The 23,296-nt window shown below is 35.5% G+C and overlaps 5 protein-coding genes across 18 annotated transcripts; 3 read left to right on the forward strand and 2 right to left on the reverse strand.

Moving 5' to 3' along the window:
- Positions 1–720: 720 nt before the first annotated feature.
- LOC128881924 (46 kDa FK506-binding nuclear protein) lies at positions 721–3,258 on the forward strand. Of its 2 annotated transcripts, XM_054133376.1 has the most exons (5): positions 721–808; positions 938–976; positions 1,161–1,250; positions 1,577–2,492; positions 2,607–3,258. In XM_054133376.1, exons 2-5 carry the CDS (start codon positions 967–969, stop codon positions 2,686–2,688), a joined length of 1,098 nt encoding a protein of 365 aa, XP_053989351.1. In that variant the 5' UTR covers positions 721–808; positions 938–966; the 3' UTR covers positions 2,689–3,258. The 2 variants fall into 2 exon arrangements, with proteins under 2 accessions (XP_053989351.1, XP_053989341.1); XM_054133366.1 differs by having other exon boundaries at positions 765–976.
- A 1,270-nt stretch (positions 3,259–4,528) lies between these two features.
- Positions 4,529–11,717, reverse strand: LOC128881878 (uncharacterized). 11 transcript variants are annotated; one of them, XM_054133291.1, is made up of 8 exons: positions 11,508–11,717; positions 10,180–10,302; positions 9,169–9,420; positions 8,361–8,551; positions 7,180–7,341; positions 6,523–6,881; positions 5,502–6,271; positions 4,529–5,328 (listed from the first exon to the last, which is right to left on the reverse strand). In XM_054133291.1, the coding sequence occupies exons 4-8, from the start codon at positions 8,438–8,440 to the stop codon at positions 5,047–5,049; spliced, it is 1,653 nt and encodes a 550-aa protein (XP_053989266.1). In that variant the 5' UTR covers positions 8,441–8,551; positions 9,169–9,420; positions 10,180–10,302; positions 11,508–11,717; the 3' UTR covers positions 4,529–5,046. The 11 variants fall into 11 exon arrangements, with proteins under 11 accessions (XP_053989266.1, XP_053989260.1, XP_053989252.1 ...); XM_054133285.1 differs by having other exon boundaries at positions 10,056–10,302; XM_054133277.1 differs by having other exon boundaries at positions 9,942–10,302.
- Positions 11,718–12,473: 756 nt separating this feature from the next.
- Positions 12,474–16,422, forward strand: LOC128881816 (exosome RNA helicase MTR4). Its single transcript, XM_054133167.1, has 10 exons — positions 12,474–12,680; positions 12,760–12,861; positions 12,956–13,198; positions 13,264–13,471; positions 13,551–13,817; positions 13,888–14,716; positions 14,791–14,963; positions 15,032–15,463; positions 15,551–16,088; positions 16,212–16,422. The coding sequence occupies exons 1-10, from the start codon at positions 12,568–12,570 to the stop codon at positions 16,367–16,369; spliced, it is 3,063 nt and encodes a 1,020-aa protein (XP_053989142.1). The 5' UTR covers positions 12,474–12,567; the 3' UTR covers positions 16,370–16,422.
- Positions 16,423–16,656: 234 nt separating this feature from the next.
- LOC128881861 (FAS-associated factor 1) lies at positions 16,657–20,259 on the reverse strand. Of its 3 annotated transcripts, XM_054133255.1 has the most exons (13): positions 20,002–20,259; positions 19,552–19,620; positions 19,189–19,471; positions 18,928–19,105; positions 18,727–18,839; positions 18,569–18,615; positions 18,383–18,509; positions 18,127–18,272; positions 17,897–18,051; positions 17,623–17,818; positions 17,451–17,554; positions 17,043–17,364; positions 16,657–16,859 (listed from the first exon to the last, which is right to left on the reverse strand). In XM_054133255.1, exons 1-13 carry the CDS (start codon positions 20,038–20,040, stop codon positions 16,779–16,781), a joined length of 1,860 nt encoding a protein of 619 aa, XP_053989230.1. In that variant the 5' UTR covers positions 20,041–20,259; the 3' UTR covers positions 16,657–16,778. The 3 variants fall into 3 exon arrangements, with proteins under 3 accessions (XP_053989230.1, XP_053989222.1, XP_053989216.1); XM_054133247.1 differs by having other exon boundaries at positions 17,030–17,364; positions 18,569–18,839; XM_054133241.1 differs by having other exon boundaries at positions 18,569–18,839; positions 20,002–20,258.
- A 451-nt stretch (positions 20,260–20,710) lies between these two features.
- LOC128881941 (NEDD8-conjugating enzyme Ubc12) lies at positions 20,711–23,226 on the forward strand. Its single transcript, XM_054133401.1, has 4 exons — positions 20,711–21,179; positions 21,807–21,901; positions 21,966–22,172; positions 22,271–23,226. Exons 1-4 carry the CDS (start codon positions 21,077–21,079, stop codon positions 22,409–22,411), a joined length of 546 nt encoding a protein of 181 aa, XP_053989376.1. The 5' UTR covers positions 20,711–21,076; the 3' UTR covers positions 22,412–23,226.
- The last annotated feature ends 70 nt before the right edge of the window (positions 23,227–23,296 follow it).

Genomic DNA, 23,296 nt, shown 5'->3' on the forward strand with positions numbered 1-23,296 from the left:
GATGGCGCCACTAGGCTTGTAGGGATTCTACATAAAAGAATTACGAACATGAACTATTAAATAGTAATAGTTACTATTACCGAACTTTAACAACACGATAATTTATTTTAACAAGAACAATTAAATAAGATTAACAATTTGAATACAAGGAGCTGATTGGAAATACGTCTGAACTGAATGACGGTTGTTAAGGTAATGTTAAAAATAATTGCTACTCACGGAAAAATGAATTGTGCGATAAAAAAAAACGTAATTTAAATACGCTACGTTCAAACGCAATTACAAACAATTATCAATGTGAAGTATTATACATGTACAAATCGATAAATATGTGTAACCCCACAGGCTACTAAACCATTCGACATCTAGCGACAACGGTGTGAACTATTTTCACTACAAACTGTCTAGTACAGCGGTACCTGTATGCTTTATGGTATGATAAACTCTAGTCAATATTTTAACTCTGCCGTAATTTTTCGCGCATGTGTGAAAAGACAGGAACGTAGATATTCAACATCATAGAAATCAGAAATTGTTTTGGCGAACCTTCGGATATGGTAGTAACTAGTAACAGATAAAGCAGGTTTGTAAGTTTAAAGAAAATACATCATTACTTGACCACACTCTTTATTGATATTTTAAAATAAGAAAACAAAGACCTAAACGTTACCGCCTTTTACCCCTCAGAAGCACGTCACTGACATCGTCTCGCGCATGCGTGAAGAATTGCAGCAGAGGCAGAGCTACAGGCTACACACTGACCGAACTAGTTGTTCCGTTGTTCGACGAGTTGGCGCGAGACCGGAAGGTGTACCTGATTTATGTAGTTCATTATACAAAACCTCGTGTATATATATACGTACATTTGTATATATATATACATCTATCTATATATATATATTTTAACTTTAATTGTTAATATTTTTATTTCATTCAGACAGAAGTTAAGTAATTATATCAGCCAAGATGTTTTGGGGTAAGTAAAAACCAGCATAACGAACATTGCATATTATTGGTTATCCAGAATTTGCCGGTGAAGAACTGTTTTAGAATGGCGTCGCCATGTGGTCGTGAACAACGATCGCACTTTTCAAAAATATTAAATTATGCTGAAACCATTATCAAATAAACATGTTAATTTTGTAATCTTTTCTTCTCAGGTTTGATAATAGAACCAAATAAGCGGTACACGCAGACCGTTGAAAAATCATTCCACGTGTCAATGGCGAGTTTAGATCTGACTACAGCCGGTAAAAATCAATTTTACGTTACTCTTAAGATCATTCAACATTATATTTTCAGTGGGTTGTTGCCATAACTTACAAATTCTTGTTTGAGTGTTCGAATTTAATAAATTTGTAAACGCACATTACGTTAGAAATATTGAGCCTCCTAATATTTATAAATAGTGTTAGTCTTTATTTTGTTTTATTTAAAACTTGTATTTTTCATCCATTAAGATTTGTATAAAATATAAATTCTGAAATAAAAGATGAATTAGTGCCGTTGAATGTCGTGACATGTTTAAAAAATATATTTTATTTCATTGTTACGAATAAAATATTATTTATTACAGATGATAATTTGGTACAAGTAATGTTGTGCTACGACAATAGAAATTATTTGCTTTGTAGCCTAAGGAAGAGCACAACATGGCAGGTACCGCTCGATTTAAACTTTCAAGAAGGAACTAAAATAGCGTTTACGTGTAACGGGCACGGTCATGTACATTTAACTGGCTATCTAATACCTGACGAAGATCTGGATTTAGACGAAGAAGAAGATGATGAAGAAGCACCGCAGCTTATCGATAAATTGTCAAAGCGGAAAGCTATGGATTCATTGAAGAATGAAAAGAATGCCAAACGTCGTAAACAGGAACTCGAAGCAGAATCCTCAGATGACCAAGATATAGAACTAGATGATTTAAATGAAGAAAGTGACACAGATGATTCTGAGGAAGAAGGAGATGAATCTATATTAAACCATGTCGAAATGGAAGATAACGAAGAAGATGACGATAGCGACGAAGAAGACGAAGAGGAAGGTGAAGAAGAAAAGGTGGTGAAGCCTCAAAAAAAAGATAAAAAGAATAAACAGCAACAGCAGCAGAATCAACAGAAGAAAAAATTATTAAATGGAAAAGAAGCAAAACATGAACAACAAAATAAACAACAGAAAAAAAACAAGGGGGAACAACAGCAAATAAACGATCAAAATATTCACAGCGATCAGAAAAAAAGGCTTATAGAAGGAGGAGTACAAATAGAGGAATTAAAAGTAGGTAATGGTACACCTGCAAAAGCTGGAAAGTTTGTTTCTGTATACTATGTGGGTCGTTTGAAAAATGGAAAGAAGTTTGATGCGACAACGCAAGGAGAAGGTTTCAAATTTAGACTTGGAAAAGGTGAAGTGATCAAAGGATGGGATGTTGGCATCGTAGGAATGAAAGTTGGAGGAAAACGACGTGTTACGATACCTCCAGCTATGGCGTATGTATAATTATTTAGTTCGTAAATTGAAATTTCCAATATATCATTGATAACTTCTTCTTGTATATTATAATATATGCGCGTATATTATTTCTTATAAAATATGTTTTGTAGATACGGAGCAAAGGGTTCACCGCCAATCATTCCTGGTAACAGTACGCTTGTGTTTGAAGTTGAACTTAGGAATGTTCATTAACAGTTAAGAATATCTTACAGACTCTCGAGTATTTGTTAAGTGATATGTAATGTATTTTTAAACAGTAAAGTAGGTATCCTTTTTCTATTGTCCTGTAAAACTTCAAATTTATCAAAGATATAACATTTATAATATATTTTATACTATGTAATATCATTTTGAAAATATTCTGATGGTTTAAATATGATGTACGAGTGTAAGTAAAATAATGTACTATGACTTTTAATTTTGAGTAAACACACAAGGGTATGCAGTTTCCTAGAAACTCTCAGATTCTTTATTAAATGTTGACTTGGTAAATAATGTTTACAATTAAAATTACACCTATTTGAATAATTTAATTTTTTTTAATAATATAACAGTCTCTATGAAAAAGATTTTTCTGTGCATAGTATAAAATATTAAAAATGAAAACTGGTTTAACGAAACACAAACTTTTAATAGATCTAATTTTTTATGGTTTATTTAAGGTAAATAACATAGTTTGTGTAGATTTCACGATGTAAAATCTTTTGTCTTTGAATGTGTTAAAGTATTGAAGTTCTTAAATAAAAACAAGCATCTTAAGTATGTATGTGTATATACAATACCTTTTTCATATATTATTATTAATAATAATAATCTATGTTCTATGTTAACCAATTCTGTAATAATTAACTTGCAGAAAGCATATGAATATATCTATATTTACAAATGACTTTAACTTTTAAAGATATTTGTATTAAAAGCATAAAATGTGAATACTATTACGATACAAGTAATTATAAATAATTTTATTACTTGAGTTAAATTTATAGAAACAGTATTTGAAATAACTATTCTTTTTTATATTCTACTTTAACAATTTTTAATCCACTTTTTTATCATCTTGATTTTTCTTCCACGATAATGTACATACTCCATTCGTGCATTCTTTTACCAATTGTGGAACTTGTTCATTGGTAGTTACCTCTTTTTGTTTACCTCTGAATTTCCACCATTTCAACAATATTGGTTGTATTAGAAATCTCCATATAATAAGTATTAATGGCATAGCTATGCACGGAACACATACCATCTTAGAATGATTTACTAGGAACCCTGAAAAGGTGTATATTCTGAATTTGTCATTTATTAATTATTTATTCAGTCATTGATAAATGTTACAGTATGTATGAACTATTATTCAGTGTATCGATTAATATAGCAGAAATTGGAACTTTACCTTAGATCAGAAGAATGTACTTTTTGTTTACTATTATTCGAAACCCAAATAGGGAGGTGTAAGAAATGGACATATAACCTCAACGTTCGAGTCAAGAACAAATAGCGTAGCAGTGTAGATTGAATCTTTATATTGATATCAGATTCTTTGTTTCCCCGCTAAGGGAAAAAAAATAATAACTATCTCAATAATGTTATCGCAAAAAATTAAAATTTGAATTTATCGTTGTTTACTATAATTTTGACAGTTAACCAAATTCCACTTGGTATCACTATTACAGCGTATACTACTGGTTGCTACTTGTAAACTGGTCTGGTGCTGGTATTGATACTGGTGTATACGTATTACGTACCGATACGTAGGACCTATTCACGTTTCTGTAAGCATGCGCAGATCATCAATTACGTTCACAATATATTATTCCATATTCAATATAAAATTTGTAAAATTTGTTTAATTATTAATGACACAATTACTAGCATTTTAAAAGAAAATTTTACAAGAGCTCACTATTCGAAATAAAACTACTTATTGTTAGTTAGTTTACTAAATTTTATGAAGAGGATTAAAAAATTTGTTTCTTTTATTTATACGAATGTTGGAATCGTGTAATTTTCATGCAGTCAATGTTTGACATGATTTTATCAGCGTATATTTTGTATATTAATATTTATACATAAGAACATGGTCACAGCCACATATTGCTAACAGGATTTGAATCCTGCCAATTTCACTTAACGGTATAAGGTACTGAGAAATACATAAAGCGAGAGCGTGTCAGTCAGTAATTTTACAGTAATAAACGTTACGAGAGCGTTCTAATCGAACGATTATATCATACTCTGAGCAAAAAGAAAAACTGATTAGTCATCGTCGCTAGCCGCTAGGTGACTATCAGTTGGTTATATTATACCACTAGCCCGCTATTTAATCTATAGTATTCGAAAGGTAAATATACAAGATAAATATAGAAATTCGTAGAGCCTTCTCTGAAATTTACAGTCAGGGAAGTTACTTTAAAACAAGCGATAGTTTTCGCTCCGAGTATGATTGTTGCTTCGGTGGCCTCAGACGTGTATACTATACAGCCAAGCCATGCGTTCGAACAGTTGTTGCATCGTTCCAATTCCAATGTAACTCGTGGATCAATGATCTCACATGCTTCCAAATACTTTACGACCTCTCGTTACGGACAACGAGACAATGACGACACTTAAAACAAAGAAGACTAGTCCGAAAAATGCGGTTAGAGCTCTGCACCATTGTCGCTTCCGTTTCGCTTTTGCGATCGTTCGGCCTAACCGTTCGGCACGAGAAACGTCCAATGTGAAGTCTAAGTCTCCGGCGAATCCTCGTATGCGATGGTCCCAGTTAGTTTTGCCGGACGAAACGATTATACCTTCACTGGATGAACCACCGTCACTGCATTCCAGCTGCTGAAACATCGGTCTTAAGTCTTAATAGCTTGACTATATCGATGTTGCATAGATCGTTATTCGCGTTAACGCATCATTTCAATCTAATAGCGAATAATCTAATAAGCAATGTAACTGACCAAAACGAAGCATTCAGCATTCTATCTTGGATTGTAGGTATTTCTTCAACTCACCGTTGCGTATTCCGATTCGTTGTGAACGAGTCTGTTTCGATTCTGCATGGTTTCGTCGTTAATTACGATTGTCTCTTTCGGATCGAGGGCAGCGCGATGGGTTGTATATGCGTTTCGTGGTTGTTCGATGCTATGACTCGAACGATTCGAGCATTTGCAAACACGAGAACCGGAAAGGTTTCGATGAATCTGCGACTCCGATAGGAGCGTCCGCGTAGTTTCTCGACAGTGATCGTCCACCAGGAACACCGCGGGAGGACTTGATTTTTTTCCTGGCTCGTTGTTCGTTCCGATTGGTTCGCCAGCCTTCGACGACGACGACGACGACGACAGAAATCCGTGAGTATGCTCGCAGGAGCTCAGGCAAGTGTACCACGCCGGGTTGTGGACGTAAAATTGCCTCATGTTACTGTAAAGCTTCGAGTTTACCGGGTTGATCTTCGTCGATAAGGTTCTATTGTTACAGCTCAACAAGGATGAGGTTTTGTCGCCTGCAAATGATGTCTTGGCGGATAAGAGAGACGAATTACGATAAACGTACTCGTAAATCCCTCCTTTCAAGCCGATCCCTTGAGCAACTTTGTGCGAGATGTTATGCAGGATTTCCTCCGGCGTCATAACGGTTTCGCCTTCTATCACAGAGTTCAGTGTTCGGGATAATTCAAGGAGGACGTCGCGCGCTGACGCTGATATGCCTGTAGAGTTTTCATAATCCCAATCGCAGTACGAGTAGGCGTACGCGCAACCGCGTCCGCAGCACGCGTACACAGCTATCGGTACAAGTCAATTGTAACATCGAATCGTGCTTTAATGATAATCGTAACGATAGGACGTTCATCGTTGACCCCGAGAAAATTTACAAGCCGAACAACGAACGTCCGTCCTGATTATTTTTGTTGGTAACCAAGTTGAAATATAGAAGAACGTACAAAAAATTAGCATTTATGGTTAACAACGAAACTAAACAGGCTGGATAAGTTACGCGGTTCACTTCTGTATTTACAAAAACGTCAATGCTCACCATCGTATTCGGGATTCTCGTCGCTCTGATAAAGCTCGCGAGGGCTAGGAAACGCAGATGGCCATATAGGACGTGGAATCGACTCGCTCTCGTGAATTACGGCAAGTCCACCACCGAACTGGTCTTTCATTGTTATAGGCAGAGCTCGAAAAATGCCTTGACCTTGGCGAGGGACCGCCGACGCATAGCAAGAGTAAGAACCAGCGGACAATGGTGGAGAATGGCTGGAATAGCCAGAACTGGTCGAGGTTCGGTAGCATCTTCTCGGATTATTTCGCGTCGTCGTGGTCGTTGTCGTTGTCGTCGAAGAGCCGGCTACGAACCTCGAGACCTCGGCGTCTATCGAGTCAGGCTCTATCCTGTACGATTTGAACATGGTTAGGCCATACCGATAACCGATCAACTGCTCAAATTAATCAGAGTACCCTTTACGCGAATATCTTCGTACGTTTACGTACGATATTCTATTTTCTATTCTTTGCCATCGATTCTTTTCGAAACTCGAACATGTTGCATAAGTTGTTCGGTAATTTACGTACTGTGAAAGTTAACGACAAATGTAGCCGACAGTGTAAGTTCGTTTCATCTAAAATGTACACGTGCATAACTCGCGTCCGCATTTAATTTTACGGTCCGTTGGCGAGAAAGCCCATTTACCATTCTACCTCGTGCAAGTCTGTTCTCGGTACGGCATAGAGACTATCGGGATTGCAAATGTATCGCTCGTTCGGTAGACGCAAAGCAAACTTTACACCATCGTTGTCGGAGCTGTTCTGGTTCCCAGCTGAAACTGTCAAGGCCGTTGTTGAGATCGTGCCACTGAAACAAAATTTCTCGCGTTCCAGCATAGCCTGATATCATCCTGACACGATCATATCGATCGCTGATGTACAAATATCGAACGGCGCGACACGCGGTAACTACATCGATTATTATTCTACTAAATACGATATAATTTAATATTTAACCGATTGTGGTGAGCGCCGTGCTCTTTCCACACGCTGCGGCCGTTACCGAGAACCGATGTTGCAATATGTCAAACGAAACAGCTGGATAACTAGCGAGTTACCTTGAAGCGTTTAACACTCAATTTCTAGCGGCTTTTACGACCGTGGCTCTATCTTTCATCTTCTGATTAACAAGATTGCTTACAATTAGCGAATACGATGAGACACGATATTTGTATTGAAATTCAATGGTCGATCGATACGTATAGTACAGGGTGATCCGCTCGGTAGTAGACACAATGGACAACCACAACAATAGTCGACTGTGGAATTATAAACATATAATTTGACTTCAACAAAAATGAATCTAGCGTCAAGAGACACTGTCCTTTTCTCTGTAATTTAAAGTATCGGACTGGCACCATCAGGTCCGAAGACCCTTGACTGTTTGTCGTCGAAGGCCAGAGTAATAAACAGAGCGCAGGCAGAATTTTCTTTCTTTAAGTGGACGCTAGATTTCTCTTCGTTGTAGGCCTGAGTTTTCAGTTTAGTTCTCGTCCGTTCCTTGAACAGTAAACGTGTCCTTCCGAGCCGTTTGAATAAACGTAGAATTCAAACTTATTAAAAAGACTCGTTAATTATACCCATATTCCTATATTGACCGTCACAAAGTCGTCCAGTGTGTCCACTAGCGAGCGGATCACCATATATGTACATATATATGTACGATACATTTAAGTTTGACAACTCCTCGGAGATGTCGAATAAATACAGAGTCAACGATTGGTAGTAAGTTACTACTAGTAACAGAGCAGTTGGTAACTAACGCAGATCTAGCACTATCCGTAAAATTATTCAGTTCGATTCGGATCGGACCTTAAATATTCGTACCTTGACGATTGGTGATTGATGGCGGTGTTACCGCATGGGTTAGATGCAGGTTCGTCCAGAGCTAGTAACCAACGCTGCATACTCTTTTAAAGTGGTCAGCCGCAGACTAAATGCCGCACGCTTTCATTCTCGAATTCCTCGATTCCCGCCGACATCTCGCCATCCCTCTTTGCCTTCTCGATACAACGGCGCTGCTGGAAATAAGACTTATCACGGAAAAAGGTAACGGTGATCTAATCGATTCTATACGTGTTCCTTAATTGAAATGTTCCGCATCACGGTCGTCCGATTTATCGGCTAGAAACGTTTCCCAGATATTTTATCTGGCGAGTAGTTTAGTATCGACGCGGTGGATGATCCATGTTTCAAGGTCGCTTTCACATTCGTCTTGTTCACGTAACAAATTGGACAACGCGAAACGAGTATTACGTTATCCAGGACATTCTTTGCAGACTGACAAGAATGTAGGGTAATGTTATACGTTTTCTGTATTAACGGTTCTTAAAGTAGTCGTCGATGTTATCTTACCACGGGATGGAGATTAAGTACGCGCAAAGTATTCTTGAACTAAATCCGAGCAGATGATTGTGTAAATTGGAAATAATTTTTTGCAAACTTACACGTCGCGCGTCGGTTTAACGGGTAAAGGCGCTACACCTACGCTTGATCGCCGAGACGTTTATGGTGAAAAATTTAGTTATAATTAAAGAATTCCGTTGCGTGAAGAGTAACACGTTAGTACGCCGATGCATACTGCGCGTAAAAATTAAGATCCAGTCGAATATAGCCTGAATATCGAGAAGTATACCTAAGATAATCGGATCAAAATTGATGAACATCCAAGACAAGAGGTGATCGGGCACGATAGGATCTGCCAAAGTAGTCTGTTTACTTGGCGAGTTACAAGTAAATGTGGTACTCCAATTAACTAGTATCATGGATCAGCGTACACGCCGCGGCTCAGCGTAGCGCTCAACACTCCGCATTCCGCCACTTCCAGACGGCCACTTTCACGTCGCTACAGCCCACTCCTCAATGTTCGCGTATTACACGGTACACCCTGGAATGTCGTTGACGTTACAAAAGTCCTGTGCTCAGAGAAGAATGCAACTCGAGCCAGAAGCTCGATATTACGCGGATACGTGGTTACATAGAAGACACATTGCGTAAACGAAATGTTTTTTTATCGAAACAGTAGAAATTAATTTAACGAACCGAATGCTAAAAATGCTAAATTCGTATGCTAAAAAGGCAAACAAGCAGAATCAATCATTTGTCTGTAATTTATCTTTCTGGCACCATTTTAAATTTACGTAACAATTTATTACCAACGTCCTCAATATCGAGAATCTAGCGTTAGAGCCGTTCGACGAGGGCACTTTCTCTCGTAACAAAAATTTAAGAAACGACAATAACCATTTTCGCTTTGATTCGACTATCTACGATACATAGAGGGAACTGAACCGAAACAACTGTTCGTCTCGTTATATACCGTGAGAGAGTAAATTATTATAAAAAGAAAAGATAGGCGCGCACAGCGCGTAGAAATTTATCTTATAGGAAGATCGTACGAATACGAACAGTCCACGAAACGAAGTCGCGAAAAATATTTGGCTCGAGAACTTTCACTCGCGCTCATTCAGGGCCGTTCCATGAAAACGAGTCGCCCGTCGTTTGAAAATAAGTGCCGGATACCGGATGCCGATCAACCAAAGTTGTCGCCACGGCCACGGATGTCTAATAAGATTGTCGAAAAAGGATCCTCGAGATCACTTTCACGGCGTCGGAAGTGCCATGAAGAATTTTTGGTCGGCCAGACCTTCTTCCCTCTTTCTCGTCGTCCTCCTTCCACTTTTTCACACGTCGACTACGTCTAAAGATTTTATCGCCGATCAGAATTTCGATTCGATCTGTAACGCGCTTTCAGCTTTGTCCTTTAATTCTGAAACAGTATCAAAATTTGATTTATCGGTGCTGTATCGCATACGAGCGGATATCGAGAAGAAAGAAAAAGTCCCCAATTTTGAGGTCGTCGATATGTGGGGCAGAGATACGCACGATATACGATACCGGCAGGAATTTTCTTTTGGAGGCACAAGAAAGTCATAATAGCCCCAGGCGAGGCGCAACTTTCATGCATGCAGATTCATACCTCGTACGGGTGAACAGGTACATATGTATTAGGTTGTCCCGAAAGTTTCTTTCGCGAGTTGCACTCAATTATTTTATTTGGTCGTGTTTATATAAATAGACCGTCTAATTTCATATATATTTATGTTGTAACAGTAACGGAGCAAAATGAATCGTGCACAATTCAGTAATGTAACATAAAACATAAACTATTGTGCATGTATTACTTATTAATAAAGCGAAAGAAACTTTTGCGACAACCTAATGTATGTATAAACTACACGCGGTCGACTAAATATCCAGGGTGCAGTATAAGCTTTTCTTTTCCTCTGGGGAAAGTACAAAAATAACAATTGCTTCGTGGCAATAAGACTGCCTGCATAGTACATAACTACACACTCATCGGCAACCAGTCGTGGATTACGTCAGTTCGTTGGATCGTACCTGTAAATATGTACATATCTACGTGCCTCGACATTCAACATACGAGTCAATATCCGAAAACATTATGTTGTATATGGATGACACAACTTCTGTCATTATTCCAGTAACTGTCATTCTAAACTCCTCTATCGAAAGTAGAAAATTGTTCGCGTCAAAGTTTTTCAAATTAATATGTATAATAACAGTGAACATTTCGCTGCTCGAGAGTTCAGAAGACAAGAACTAACCGTTATTTTTAAGTAAGAATCAACAAAAATGATTATAAAACTAAATTATATGGCGCCTCCATTTACTTTCAACATTCTCCTTCCAAAGTCCCAATGTATAATACATTGTACAGTGTACACCTTGGACGACAAAGAGGTTCGTCAAAAAACCGACAGACCAGTGGAGCACGGTCGAGCGCAAGAACGGCTCGGTTCGTCGTTCGCTAGTCCGCCAAACTAAGCGAATGCTCGCGTTACATTACACTGTTCTGTTGTAAGTCAGTCGCCGGTTTAAATTGAATATCTTAAGATTGCGTTTATTCGTATTAGATTTCAAATGATGTATGCTTAACTCGTGATTAAATACCTATGGTCTCTTTCGTTCTTTCCTTGTTGCGAATTGACAGCATGAACGAAGGTGACGAGGTGGTGAGCGTTAGAGCGTTAGTGAGACGACGACAACGACGACGACGACGACGACGACGACGACGACGCGACGAAAACTTTCACGCGCGCACAAGCGCGACCGTTACATTCGCGATGTTGTTCTCGCGGACGCCCGAAAGAAACTGAAAGTCCTGTTTTGTCGTCACGTATACTCGATTGGATCATCGAAAGCTTTCCGTCGTGTTCCCTCTACCACAGTTGGGCATTATCAGATAAATTAACAGAAATAATTATGTTACAATATTTGTCAACATATCATGTCGAGTATTGAGCTTGACAGAGCTAGAAAATATGATGAATATACCGAAAAAGAGATTTGTTCATAAATGAAACAAATATTAAGCATTATACGTGATTGTTTATTAATCGTTCAATGCACACTAATCGTAGTTAATTGCAACAATAATTTGATTGTCGCATTCGTCCCATTGTTGTTTCTCCGATTGCGGGCTCAAAGCTCAAAGCCGTTTTTGAACTCGGAGAAATATTAATTTTGTCATATTGTATTCAATTCGGAAACTTTAGTCGATAAACTACTACATTTTATCGTACGTTTCGGGGCAGTTTTTTCTTTTCATCTTCTTCAAATAGATTTTATTGGGTTGTCCGGTAAGTCCATGCCGATTTTTGATAGGTGGTGCAGGTCTGAATATATCGGAATGGCTGAAAACAAATAACATATATTGGAAAGGTTGTGGAACAAAATAGTACCTATGTAATTCAATAAATATACATATAAATAAATGTATATTACAATTCAAATATGTCTTTGAAGTTTTCTTAAAAATTGGCACGAACTTTCTGGACAACCTAATATTTCCCCAGTTTAGAAAGCAATTACGTACCTGCAACTACTTGAATATCTTTTCGATATATTCGATAATCGATACAAAATGTCGAAAAGTTGCTGGTACAAGTGGGAGACTTCACACGTGTGGTGTGGACTTTTTGGTTATTTGTAAATATTATTTACCCTTGCAATGGCTACTTTTTCCGAGGACTTATTCGATGTTTTCGAAGAAACAGAAGATGTAATAGAAGTAATTCCGTCTTCGGTGAGGCAGCAAGATTTAAATACATCACCGACCGAGAAGTAAGCATCTGTTGTTTTTATAACCTCACAAATTAATTTCAAACATGTTCTTCACTAATAAAAGATAATGAATATACAGAAAAGCTGATACAGAAAGTGGAACGAAACGGGAGTTGGAAAGAGATGCTAGCGAATTAATTTCCAAAAAGTTACGGCCAGATCCAGTCTTGGAAGATATAAAGTAAGATGCGATGATACATGTCTTTACCAAAAAGTAGTTTTATGGAATTTAATGTAAATTTATCCCTTAATCGTTTATATGTTATCGTATATAGCATAGAAGAGTTAACTCCACGTATTAAAATACATACTATAGAGACAATTGAATCATGCACGCATGAAGTTGCAGTTCCACCAGATTATGAATATGTACCACTGGAAAGTAAACAAAGCAAATCAGCTAAGGAATATAAATTTGTACTAGATCCATTTCAGAAGGAAGCGATATTATGTATAGAAAACAATCAGTCTGTTCTAGTTTCTGCACATACATCGGCTGGTAAAACTGTTGTCGCGGAGTATGTATTATAATAGAAAATGAAAAGTTTTTGAGTGTACTTTGTACTAATTTTGTATACTACAGGTATGCTATAGCGTGTTCCTTAAGAGACAAGCAACGAGTAATATATACAACTCCTATTAAAGCTTTAAGCAATCAAAAATACAGAGAGTTTTTCGAGGAATTCAAGGATGTCGGCTTAGTAACTGGAGACGTTACAATTAATCCAACGGCTAGTGTGCTTATCATGACCACTGAAATTTTAAGAAATATGCTTTACAGAGGATCAGAGGTTGTTTTTAAATTTTACATTATATTCGTATATAAATATTTGTTATCGCATTAATAACAATAGCGTATGTAACGTTCAGGTAATGCGAGAAGTTGGCTGGGTAATTTTCGATGAAATTCATTATATGCGGGACAAAGAAAGAGGCGTTGTATGGGAGGAAACGTTAATATTATTACCGGACAATGTGCATTATGTATTTCTCTCTGCTACTATACCTAATGCACGACAATTTGTAGAATGGGTTGCACATTTACATAAACAACCGTGTCATGTAGTTTATACAGACTACAGACCAACTCCTTTGCAACATTACATATTCCCTGTTGGTGGTGATGGAATTCACTTGGTGAGTAGAACATAATAAAGTAATAATTTATTGCAAAATAAAAAGCTTACATTTGTTTATCAATGCATAGGTTGTAGATGAAACAGGACAATTTAAAGAAGAAAATTTCAACAGAGCAATGGCTTGCTTGCAACACGGCGATGCAGCTAAAGGAGACACGAAAGGTCGTAAAGGAGGAATGCGTGCATCGAATTCTGGGCAAACAAATATTTTCAAAATGGTCAAAATGATCATGGAGAGAAATTTTGCGCCTGTAATTATATTCAGTTTTTCAAAAAAGGACTGCGAAGTTTACGCGATGCAAATGGCAAAATTAGATTTGAATACGATAGAAGAAAAAAAGTTAGTGGACGAAGTTTTCAATAATGCTATGGATGTTCTTAGCGAGGAAGACAGACGTTTACCACAGGTTGAAAACGTATTACCACTTTTAAGACGTGGAATAGGAATTCATCATGGTGGACTCTTACCTATTCTGAAGGAAACTGTAGAGATATTGTTTGGCGAAGGGTTAATAAAAGCGCTCTTTGCAACTGAAACTTTTGCAATGGGATTAAATATGCCAGCACGAACAGTTTTATTTACGGCATCGCGAAAATTTGATGGTAAAGATTTTCGTTGGCTTACGTCTGGAGAGTACATACAAATGTCGGGTCGAGCGGGTAGAAGAGGCTTAGACGAAAAAGGAATAGTAATATTAATGATTGATGAACAAGTTAGTCCGGTAATTGGTAAAGCAATTGTACAGGGGAAACCAGACCCTATTAATTCAGCTTTTCATTTAACTTACAATATGGTTTTAAATCTTTTGAGAGTCGAAGAAATTAATCCAGAGTACATGCTTGAAAGGAGTTTTTATCAATTCCAAAATCAAGCCTCTATCCCTGATTTATATAACAGTAAGTAAATTGTTTATTCAACGATTAAATGTTACGATTTCGTATAAAATGATTATTTTTATAAATCATTACAGAGGTTAAGGAATTGCAGACGGCATATAATGCAGTGGATATTGATAAATATAATCAAATATCATCTTACCATGGCATACGTGAGCAACTTGATCGTCTTTGTACTGAATTTCGATCCTTTTTGACGAAACCAGAATATTTACTTCCATTCTTACAACCTGGAAGGCTAGTGAAAGTATGTATTTACATATATGCTACTTACACGTGAAACCATTGTTTACTCTATTTGAATAATGATTTTAGGTGAAAAATGAGAATGAAATGTTTGATTGGGGTATTATTGTAAATTTTAAGAAAAAGAATCCTAAAAATCCAACGAAAGAAAATACTGCTATAATCATCGATGTTTTACTTCATATTTCTAAAGAGTCTAGCGACGGATGTCCGATACCCTGTCGCAAAGGGGAGGAAGGTGACATGGAAGTAGTCCCTGTTTTACATACATTAATTTCACAAATTAGTTCTCTTAGATTGTACTACCCAAAAGATCTGAGACCATCCGATAATAGAAAGAGTGTACTAAAAACGATACAAGAAGTAAAGAAAAGATTTCCAGATGGACCACCGTTATTGAATCCTATTACAGACATGCGAATCGAAGATGAATCATTTAAAGATATTGTTAAGAAAATCGAAGTATTAGAAGAAAGATTATATGCTCACCCTTTGCATAAGGTAGTAAAAGACATGCTATTTTTCATTCATTTTTAATATTCATACAATAATAATGAAATAGAATAATTTCATTTTACTCGGATACAGGATCCCAATGTAAACACATTATATGAACAATTTTTACACAAAGATGACTTAGCCAATCAGCTAAAGCAAGCTAAATTAGAATTAAAAAAAGCTAAATCGATACTTCAAATGGATGAATTAAAATGTAGGAAACGAGTATTACGAAGACTGGCCTATTGCACAGCGTCAGATGTTATAGAATTAAAAGGTCGAGTCGCCTGCGAACTCAACGGTGCCGATGAATTATTAATGACAGAAATGATTTTTAATGGATTGTTTAATGCGTTGAGCGTGCCGCAAATGATAGCATTAATTAGTTGTTTCGTTTGCGATGACAAGTCAAACGAAATGCCTAAAAGCACCGAAGAATTAGGCGGTCCACTCAGACAAATGCAAGATTTGGCCCGGAGAATAGCGAAAGTATCTACAGAAGCTAGTTTAGAATTAGATGAAGATGCATACGTGGAAAGATTTAAACCGTTTTTGATGGATGTTGTATATGCTTGGAGTAAAGGTGCTAGCTTCTTACAAATTTGTAAAATGACAGATATATTTGAAGGTATATTGCAGATTTTAATTCCTTTTATCAGATTATTATTATTATTTATGACTTTATATTTCATTCTTGCGTAGTAAACTTAATTTAATTTAGTTTAGTTTAATTTAATTTTATTTATTCTAGGTTCAATTATACGATGTATGCGTCGGCTAGAAGAAGTTCTTAGACAATTATGTCAAGCAGCAAAGAACATTGGAAACACGGATTTAGAAAATAAGTTTAGCGAAGCAATTAAACTTATAAAACGTGATATTGTTTTTGCTGCATCTTTGTATTTATAATAAAAATTCTTAGAAAGATTTGCTATTATTTAAAATATATTTTTTTATTACGAGTTCCATTTATATCTTTTACAAATTAAGCTCTCGTTCGATATACCTTTAGATAGTTATTGCAATCATGGTAACAACAAACAAAAGACAGCTTTTGTTTGAGGTTTCTCAAAATTTAATTTATTATTAGGAAATTAAAATATACAATGTACATGCATGGAAAAGACTTTTTTTCATAATATAAAACTACATTTGTCGTACGAATTAATAGTACGAAAAAATACAGCATAAAAATGTAGTTGCATAATAAACAGAACTCATATTAACTGACAACTATTCGAAACTTGTTAAATAAATAACACTTTCAGAATATTGCGATCCTTAATTCCTACATTTTAATTTAATTACAACAAATTACTTATCGTTCTTCTAAAATTACTGTTTCTTGAGGACAGAATTTCAGATCCATGAGAGTGAGTTTTGAATCCATGGATGTTAACTAGAATACATATGAAAGTATCTTTGAGTAAATTTTCGCTTTAAATAACTTATTCGAATCTATTATTAGAAATTGGCAGTGTAAAATAGAAAAAATTCGGTCTTTATATTTAATCTGATAAAATAAATAGTACAAAGGAATATCTATATAATAAGAACTCAAATGCTTACATCATCTACTTACATCCCTTCGAGGCCAACTACATAGGACCTTGTATTCTTCCGTAGGATAACCTTCCACGATGAGAAAATTAAGAAGCGTTTGTAACGGAGTGTCGGATTGAAATCTACGCTCCAGAAATTCCCCAGCTGGAAGTCGTACTCTTACTTTCAGTACCCCATCGCCCGCTCCTTGTTGTGGTTCAGGAGGCAAACTTGATTCTATGGCTTGCCTATGGGCTTCTTTTTTTGCTTCTTCGGCCAACCTTTCATTTTCCGCCTCCAATTTTTTTCGCTTTTCTAATTCTTCTTCCACTTTCTTTTGCTCTTTTGCTTTTTCTTTCGCTCTAATATATTGTATAATGCAAATATCTTTTATTAACATATTATTATTTAAAAAAATAATTATATTAATTTATTATTTTTAACTAACCTATCCGCAGCTAAACTTTCTTGATATGCCCTATCTTGTTCTTGCTTAACTCTTTCTCTAGCTTGTCTTTCTTCTTCAACTCCAATGTCAGCGCGTCTCTGTTCCTGTAATATACGATACGAAATCATGTATTAATTTTGTAAGTTACCGTCAATTTTAATTTTTTTTTTACCTGGAATACTTCAACAGCATGAATAAGGTTAGTTAATAGTTCATTTACTCCCACATTACCATGAACTGTTGTAAATATTTCTGTATTAGATCTAGTTCTCATTATGACTACAAGAACAGGCAATGTATCAACATCTATATTTTTCATAGCTAATGCAGCAACCGATCCTAGCGTTTGCTTAACGCTCAGAAGAAACCTGGAAATTAAAAGTAATTTATGGTAAACGCATATCGTACCGCTAAATAAAAACTACTTCTTTCGTAACATCGTATACCTCTGCTTATTAGACTCATAGGTAATATCCCAACCCCATACAATGAAATTTGCAGATAGAACTTGTAGTACTGTTTCAGAGCCCAACAATTGTGTGCAAAATACATTTGCTAATACACTATTATCATGATGTAAATATACAGCCAACAATTTTCTCTGTAATGAATCCAACTTATAACATTTTATACAAGGTACTGTTTAATATTGTTACTAATTCTATTAGTCACAAACCTCTTTTGCAGGTTTTAAACACGATTCTTTAACAGCATCTTTAAATTTGCCGGTAAAAAATTCTGGATGTGCTTGTCCATACCGTTTTTCAAATTCTTCTGCAAAATGTAATGTACCCATTGTCTCATCTATCATGTTTTCTGGCACTACAATGAAATTTATTTTGTACTATTTATATGACACCAAATATTCGACTTATCGTAGAAACTAATAAATTCTTTTATTATATTATTTAGTGATAATTAAATTCACTTACTGAGACGCTGAATTTTAGTAGATTTGAAATCTATGAAAATATCATCATCGACGTTAAACGATTCTGAATCTTCTACATCATCTCCTTCATTTTCAGAACTATCGCTTCCAACTAGGTCTATAACATCCTAAAAATATATGAACATTACTCGATTGTCGTATACATCTACGATATTATAGATGGTACCTTCTTTTCCTGTTTCATAGGAAGTTCAGTAACAGAAAGATCATGTTCTGGAAAAGAAATTCCACTTTGTGCTAGCATAATGCTATCATTTTTCACCGAACTTGGCCAACCTTTCCACTGTTGATTTCGAATAGGAACATCTATTAATGTGTAAATACCTGACTTTACATCCAAGATTGTATTCGTTCCAGAATACTTTAAATTATACGTTTTCTTGCGTATTTCATCTTTGATATTTAAGGTGTACGTTTGTTTCATATGATCTGCCAAACTTGCAGTAAAAAGTAATATAAATAATAACATAAATATAGTACATGCACGAATAAAATATTTAAATATTTTCTCATAAATATACTTACTTATCGGTTGTTATATCGGGATCTTCCGCTCGAGAAGACATAGATATAGTGTAATCTTTTGGCAAATCTAACGTATGTAACGACGTAGAAGGTGATTCTAATCCTTTTGTCCATCCATGAAAACGCTGTTGGCAAGGTGGGACATGTGTTTGTTCCCATATAAGTTGTTTGAGATCCCCTAGAAAGAACATATTTCGTATGTTTAAAGTATACTTATTTTATCATTAACAAATACCCCAGAAAGGGATGCTTGTTACTTACTCAAAGAAGAAAACTCGGATAAATTTATTGTATAAAGATTATTAAGATAATTAATGCGGAATGTGAGCGTTCTTCCTTTTGCACAATTTTTAGGTTTACTTGTTCCTGGTTTTGAATTTTCTACTACATCCATTTTTAAATTACTCTTTGACTCGTGAACAGTTTGAGACATTGACGAAGAGGAATGAGGCATTCTTTCAATTTCTTCTATCATTTCTATATCTGGACTCATTTCGGAAGGTAGTTGTTGTGTACCACGAGGTATGGCTTGATTTACTGCTGCCTACATAATATAGTAGAGTATTCTTTGATTTCATATTGTTTTTATATGAGATATACAAACGAAATTATATGTAAATTTACCAATAACTCCCAATTTGATGCCTCTAAGTATTTGATGGCATCTGCGACATCATCGATTCCAGTACATGCCTAAAATAAACAAACGCATTTATATACATTACTTTTAAATAGTCATTATGAAAGTATGTGCAAAACATACTACATGACAGTGGAATAAAATAAATACTGAATAATAATTACAAATAATTGATAATAAAACTATGTCAAATTTCTTTGGTATCTATAACTTTATAATCTTTCTTACAAAGGTTCATAAAATGTTATTTGGATGTTCTTATATATTCGATGGTATCATTGAAATTTTGACAGTTTTAAGACAAAACAATCAGAAAATGTCGTATTACTTTCATAGATTTCAACTATTGTCAATGTCACTAATGCACATAAATCATAACCTAAAATGTTATTTGTATTTGAAATTAACGTATAATCAAAGATTCGATGGATCACCTGAAAATCAGCCAAAATCTCGTCCCTTGTTCCAGCCATCGTGTCTGCGTTTACTGTCAAACTTGAGCAAATATACGAGCCACGAAAGCTATTTTGTTACTTTATAATCGTTACAAGCAACATGCACAATGAATGCAAGCCATTGACGTCTTAAACCAAAACCTCACGCTAGCTTGAAGCGAACATTGAACCACCTATAGTGTTTATATATTTTCTTTTGCAACATCAAACAATTGTTCGTATATCGGACGATATCAGCAGGAGATATTTTCACTTCTTGACTAAAATTCTCTAATATACGCCAGAAATTACGATTGGTGGAATCTTGAGTCATTATAAGTGTTATCCAATCATATTTGAAAGACTGGAAATATGTATGAAATATTTGTCTCACTTGTCGTAATATAAGTTCAAAGCTTCACATTCAATGTTTCTGATTATTATGTACATTTAATTAATTCTTCTCCAAGGTGTACTTGAAAATATGAAAAAAGAATTTTTTCGCTATTAGTTATTACTAACAGCATCTGGCGAGAAATCTGTTTGCAACATTTTATGTAAGATACCTACTTGAAGACACCCGTTACATTTACTGATTTACATCGCATCTAGTACACGTCGTGTACATTGCATATTGCATTATACGCAATTGTACCTATGACCATATGACAGTAGTAATGGCTGATTTTCACTTATGATAGTATACCAGTATGTCTTATACAAAAATCTTATAGTTGAAAAGCTGAATTAAGTGAAAAACGGAATTGTAGTTTAATTGTTACTTATATCGTTACAAAGACGATCGTCTCTCTTCGAAAGAATTTCAATGAACAATTATTTGTTCAAAGTAATACTAGTAAGATAAGTGTGAAATGATAGAAGTTAAATTCCGTGACGTTAACAGAAGTGAGTTGTGGTCCGTCCACGTGAGATCAGCCGTAAGTTCACGGTAGTTTCCATTGTCAAAAAGAGTTTTGTTGGGTGCATCAGCATCAGCATCGTAGTCCGCGCGCGTGGCCGATCAAGGAATAAGAGACTTTTTTATGCCTTCCACGCCGGGCACTGTCACTTTATCATGATCAAATTATTCTCGTTAAAACAGGCGAAAAAGGATGGCGAGTCGCCGAAACCTGGCACTCAAAAGAAGGCATCCGCAGCACAACTGAGAATCACAAAAGGTTTTATCGATGACCTTTCGTTATATTCTTACCAATTTCTTTTTGGTCATTGCCAATTATTCACCTTCCTTAACCCACCAAAAATTAGACGTAGCGATTTCGAAGAATTTCTTTGAAAATTTCCTAAAAATTTCATCCTTCAAATTTTACAGTACTTCTTCACGTAACTAATGTTTTCGTCACTTTTATTATGCGTACGAAGTTTTATACTTATTTTCTTAACCTATTTTGTTGTATGTAAACATATGTGTAATATCTAAGAATTGTTATCTCACTTAGATACTATTAGCATCACAACTTAAATAGCTATTTTATCGACTTGTTTCAATGTATAGTAACAGGAAGCAAGAATCAGTTGAAAAACAATTTTATTATAAACTAATAGAAAAATAATTATTATCAAATGTATTAACGTTAACTAAATTTTATTTAATTATATTCTTTAAAGTAGGAAAAGCTGTCAAGTATTATTTATATGTAATGCAATATCGTTGAATCTATTTATAAGTTTATAAAATTAAGTGCAAAAACATATTGTTAAGTTAAAATAAAGATCTGACCTTAGGATGACCTTGATAAATTGATCTTAAAACAAGATTTTTATATATTCCTTTTGTACTTGCTTAGATATAAACGAGCTTAATCTTCCAAAAACATGTGGGACAGAATTTCCTGATCCAGATGATCTTCTCAGTTTTAAATTAATCATTTGTCCAGATGAGGTAAGACATTTTGCACGCAGCATTATTTATCCGTGAAAGAAAATCTGATTTTCCAATTTTTCAGGGATTTTATAGAGGTGGCAGGTTTGTTTTCAGTTTTAAAGTTGGACCAAATTATCCACACGAACCACCTAAAGTGAAGTGTGAGACACAAGTTTATCATCCTAATATCGACTTAGATGGCAATGTGTGTCTCAATATCTTAAGAGAAGATTGGAAACCAGTTCTTACAATTAATTCTATCGTGTATGGACTACAGTATCTGTTTCTGGTATGTAACGACATATTGTATTAAACATACAGATAACAAAATATACATATTATAAAACAATTTGGATTGCAAGAGAAAAATATTTATCGTTTGTTTAGGAGCCAAATCCAGAAGATCCATTGAATAAAGATGCAGCAGAGGTTCTGCAAAATAATAGGAGAGCGTTTGAGCAAAATGTAGCAAAAGCAATGAGAGGTGGCTATGTTGGCTCATTTTACTTTGAACGATGTCTTAAGTGATAGAGCATTCGTTTCCTTCGAGGACACACTGAGGAAAGAGATTGAGAGTTGGAACACCCTGCTCTACACGCGTTCCTTTATGGACGGGCCTCTTTGCGTCTTCTTGATCGAGTGCTTCGTACCGTTGGCCAATAAACCATCGGTAAAAATGCCACCGATGCGTTGTTCTCTCGGAGCTGTGGGATACTATTTCTTTTCTTTTTCGTTTTCTCTTTCATTCAACACTCTGTGGAGAGATCGAATTTGTGTTTACGCTTGCAGGTTTCTTACTTGGTCGATAATTCATTGGTAAATATAATTAAAGCGGAACTTACCGTCGAATAACAGATGTTAACAAGTTTCCTTGAAGATTGCTACTACCTTATTATAGACATATTTTTCACTATGATCGTCCTGAATTCCTATGCGTTTATATCTGCAATTGCTATCTAAATTTATAAAAATATCTAAAGCAAAACGAACACACCTGGATATAAGTAAAAGTTACGAACAAAATTGTTGCAGTTTCTTTTAAGATGTCACTTTCAAACATGACCACTGAAATTTCATCTTATACATTATCGACAGTACCTATAATTACGATCGTTACCAATCGTATTAAACGAGTATGTGTATATATGTATGCGTGTATGAGATTTGCAAACGCATCTGCAATTGCGATCGTCGTAGCTCCTTTAAAAAAAATGTATCTCCGCCCTGAAGATCACTTCGCAGGATATAAATTATTTTCCACGAATGGATATATGTCCTGCTACGCTCTTCATCGGAAATCACGTAATTTAATTTATGTATCGATCGAAAGTGGAATATAAGGCTGTTAAGGAAAAAATATATTTCAAGCTTCATTTATCGAAACCCTAATGTAACAATCGTAGCCATATTTTT

The sequence above is a fragment of the Hylaeus volcanicus genome, chromosome 1 (genome assembly GCF_026283585.1).
Source record: "Hylaeus volcanicus isolate JK05 chromosome 1, UHH_iyHylVolc1.0_haploid, whole genome shotgun sequence".
Lineage (NCBI taxonomy): Eukaryota > Metazoa > Arthropoda > Insecta > Hymenoptera > Colletidae > Hylaeus > Hylaeus volcanicus.

Bases quoted from the DNA above. Each gene is read 5' to 3' on its own strand.
- LOC128881941 (XM_054133401.1), top strand. From the start codon at position 21,077: ATGATCAAATTATTCTCGTTAAAACAGGCGAAAAAGGATGGCGAGTCG. The intron at 21,902-21,965 runs GTAAGACATTTT...CCAATTTTTCAG, and splicing joins TAATCATTTGTCCAGATGAG to GGATTTTATAGAGGTGGCAG. The intron at 22,173-22,270 runs GTATGTAACGAC...TCGTTTGTTTAG, and splicing joins GACTACAGTATCTGTTTCTG to GAGCCAAATCCAGAAGATCC.
- LOC128881816 (XM_054133167.1), top strand. From the start codon at position 12,568: ATGGCTACTTTTTCCGAGGACTTATTCGATGTTTTCGAAGAAACAGAA. The intron at 13,818-13,887 runs GTGAGTAGAACA...ATCAATGCATAG, and splicing joins GTGGTGATGGAATTCACTTG to GTTGTAGATGAAACAGGACA. The intron at 16,089-16,211 runs GTATATTGCAGA...TATTTATTCTAG, and splicing joins AATGACAGATATATTTGAAG to GTTCAATTATACGATGTATG.
- LOC128881924 (XM_054133376.1), top strand. The intron at 1,251-1,576 runs GTAAAAATCAAT...TATTTATTACAG, and splicing joins TTTAGATCTGACTACAGCCG to ATGATAATTTGGTACAAGTA. The intron at 2,493-2,606 runs GTATGTATAATT...TATGTTTTGTAG, and splicing joins ACGATACCTCCAGCTATGGC to ATACGGAGCAAAGGGTTCAC.
- LOC128881861 (XM_054133241.1), bottom strand. From the start codon at position 20,040: ATGGCTGGAACAAGGGACGAGATTTTGGCTGATTTTCAG. The intron at 18,273-18,382 runs GTAAGTGAATTT...ATTTCATTGTAG, and splicing joins TACTAAAATTCAGCGTCTCA to TGCCAGAAAACATGATAGAT. The intron at 17,365-17,450 runs GTTAGTTAAAAA...ACAATATATTAG, and splicing joins GAAAGTTTAGCTGCGGATAG to AGCGAAAGAAAAAGCAAAAG.
- LOC128881878 (XM_054133319.1), bottom strand. From the start codon at position 8,440: ATGCAGCGTTGGTTACTAGCTCTGGACGAACCTGCATCTAACCCATGC. The intron at 7,342-8,360 runs GTACGAATATTT...ATTTTGTTTCAG, and splicing joins ATCAATCACCAATCGTCAAG to TGGCACGATCTCAACAACGG. The intron at 6,272-6,522 runs GTGAGCATTGAC...TTGTACCGATAG, and splicing joins CGAGAATCCCGAATACGATG to CTGTGTACGCGTGCTGCGGA.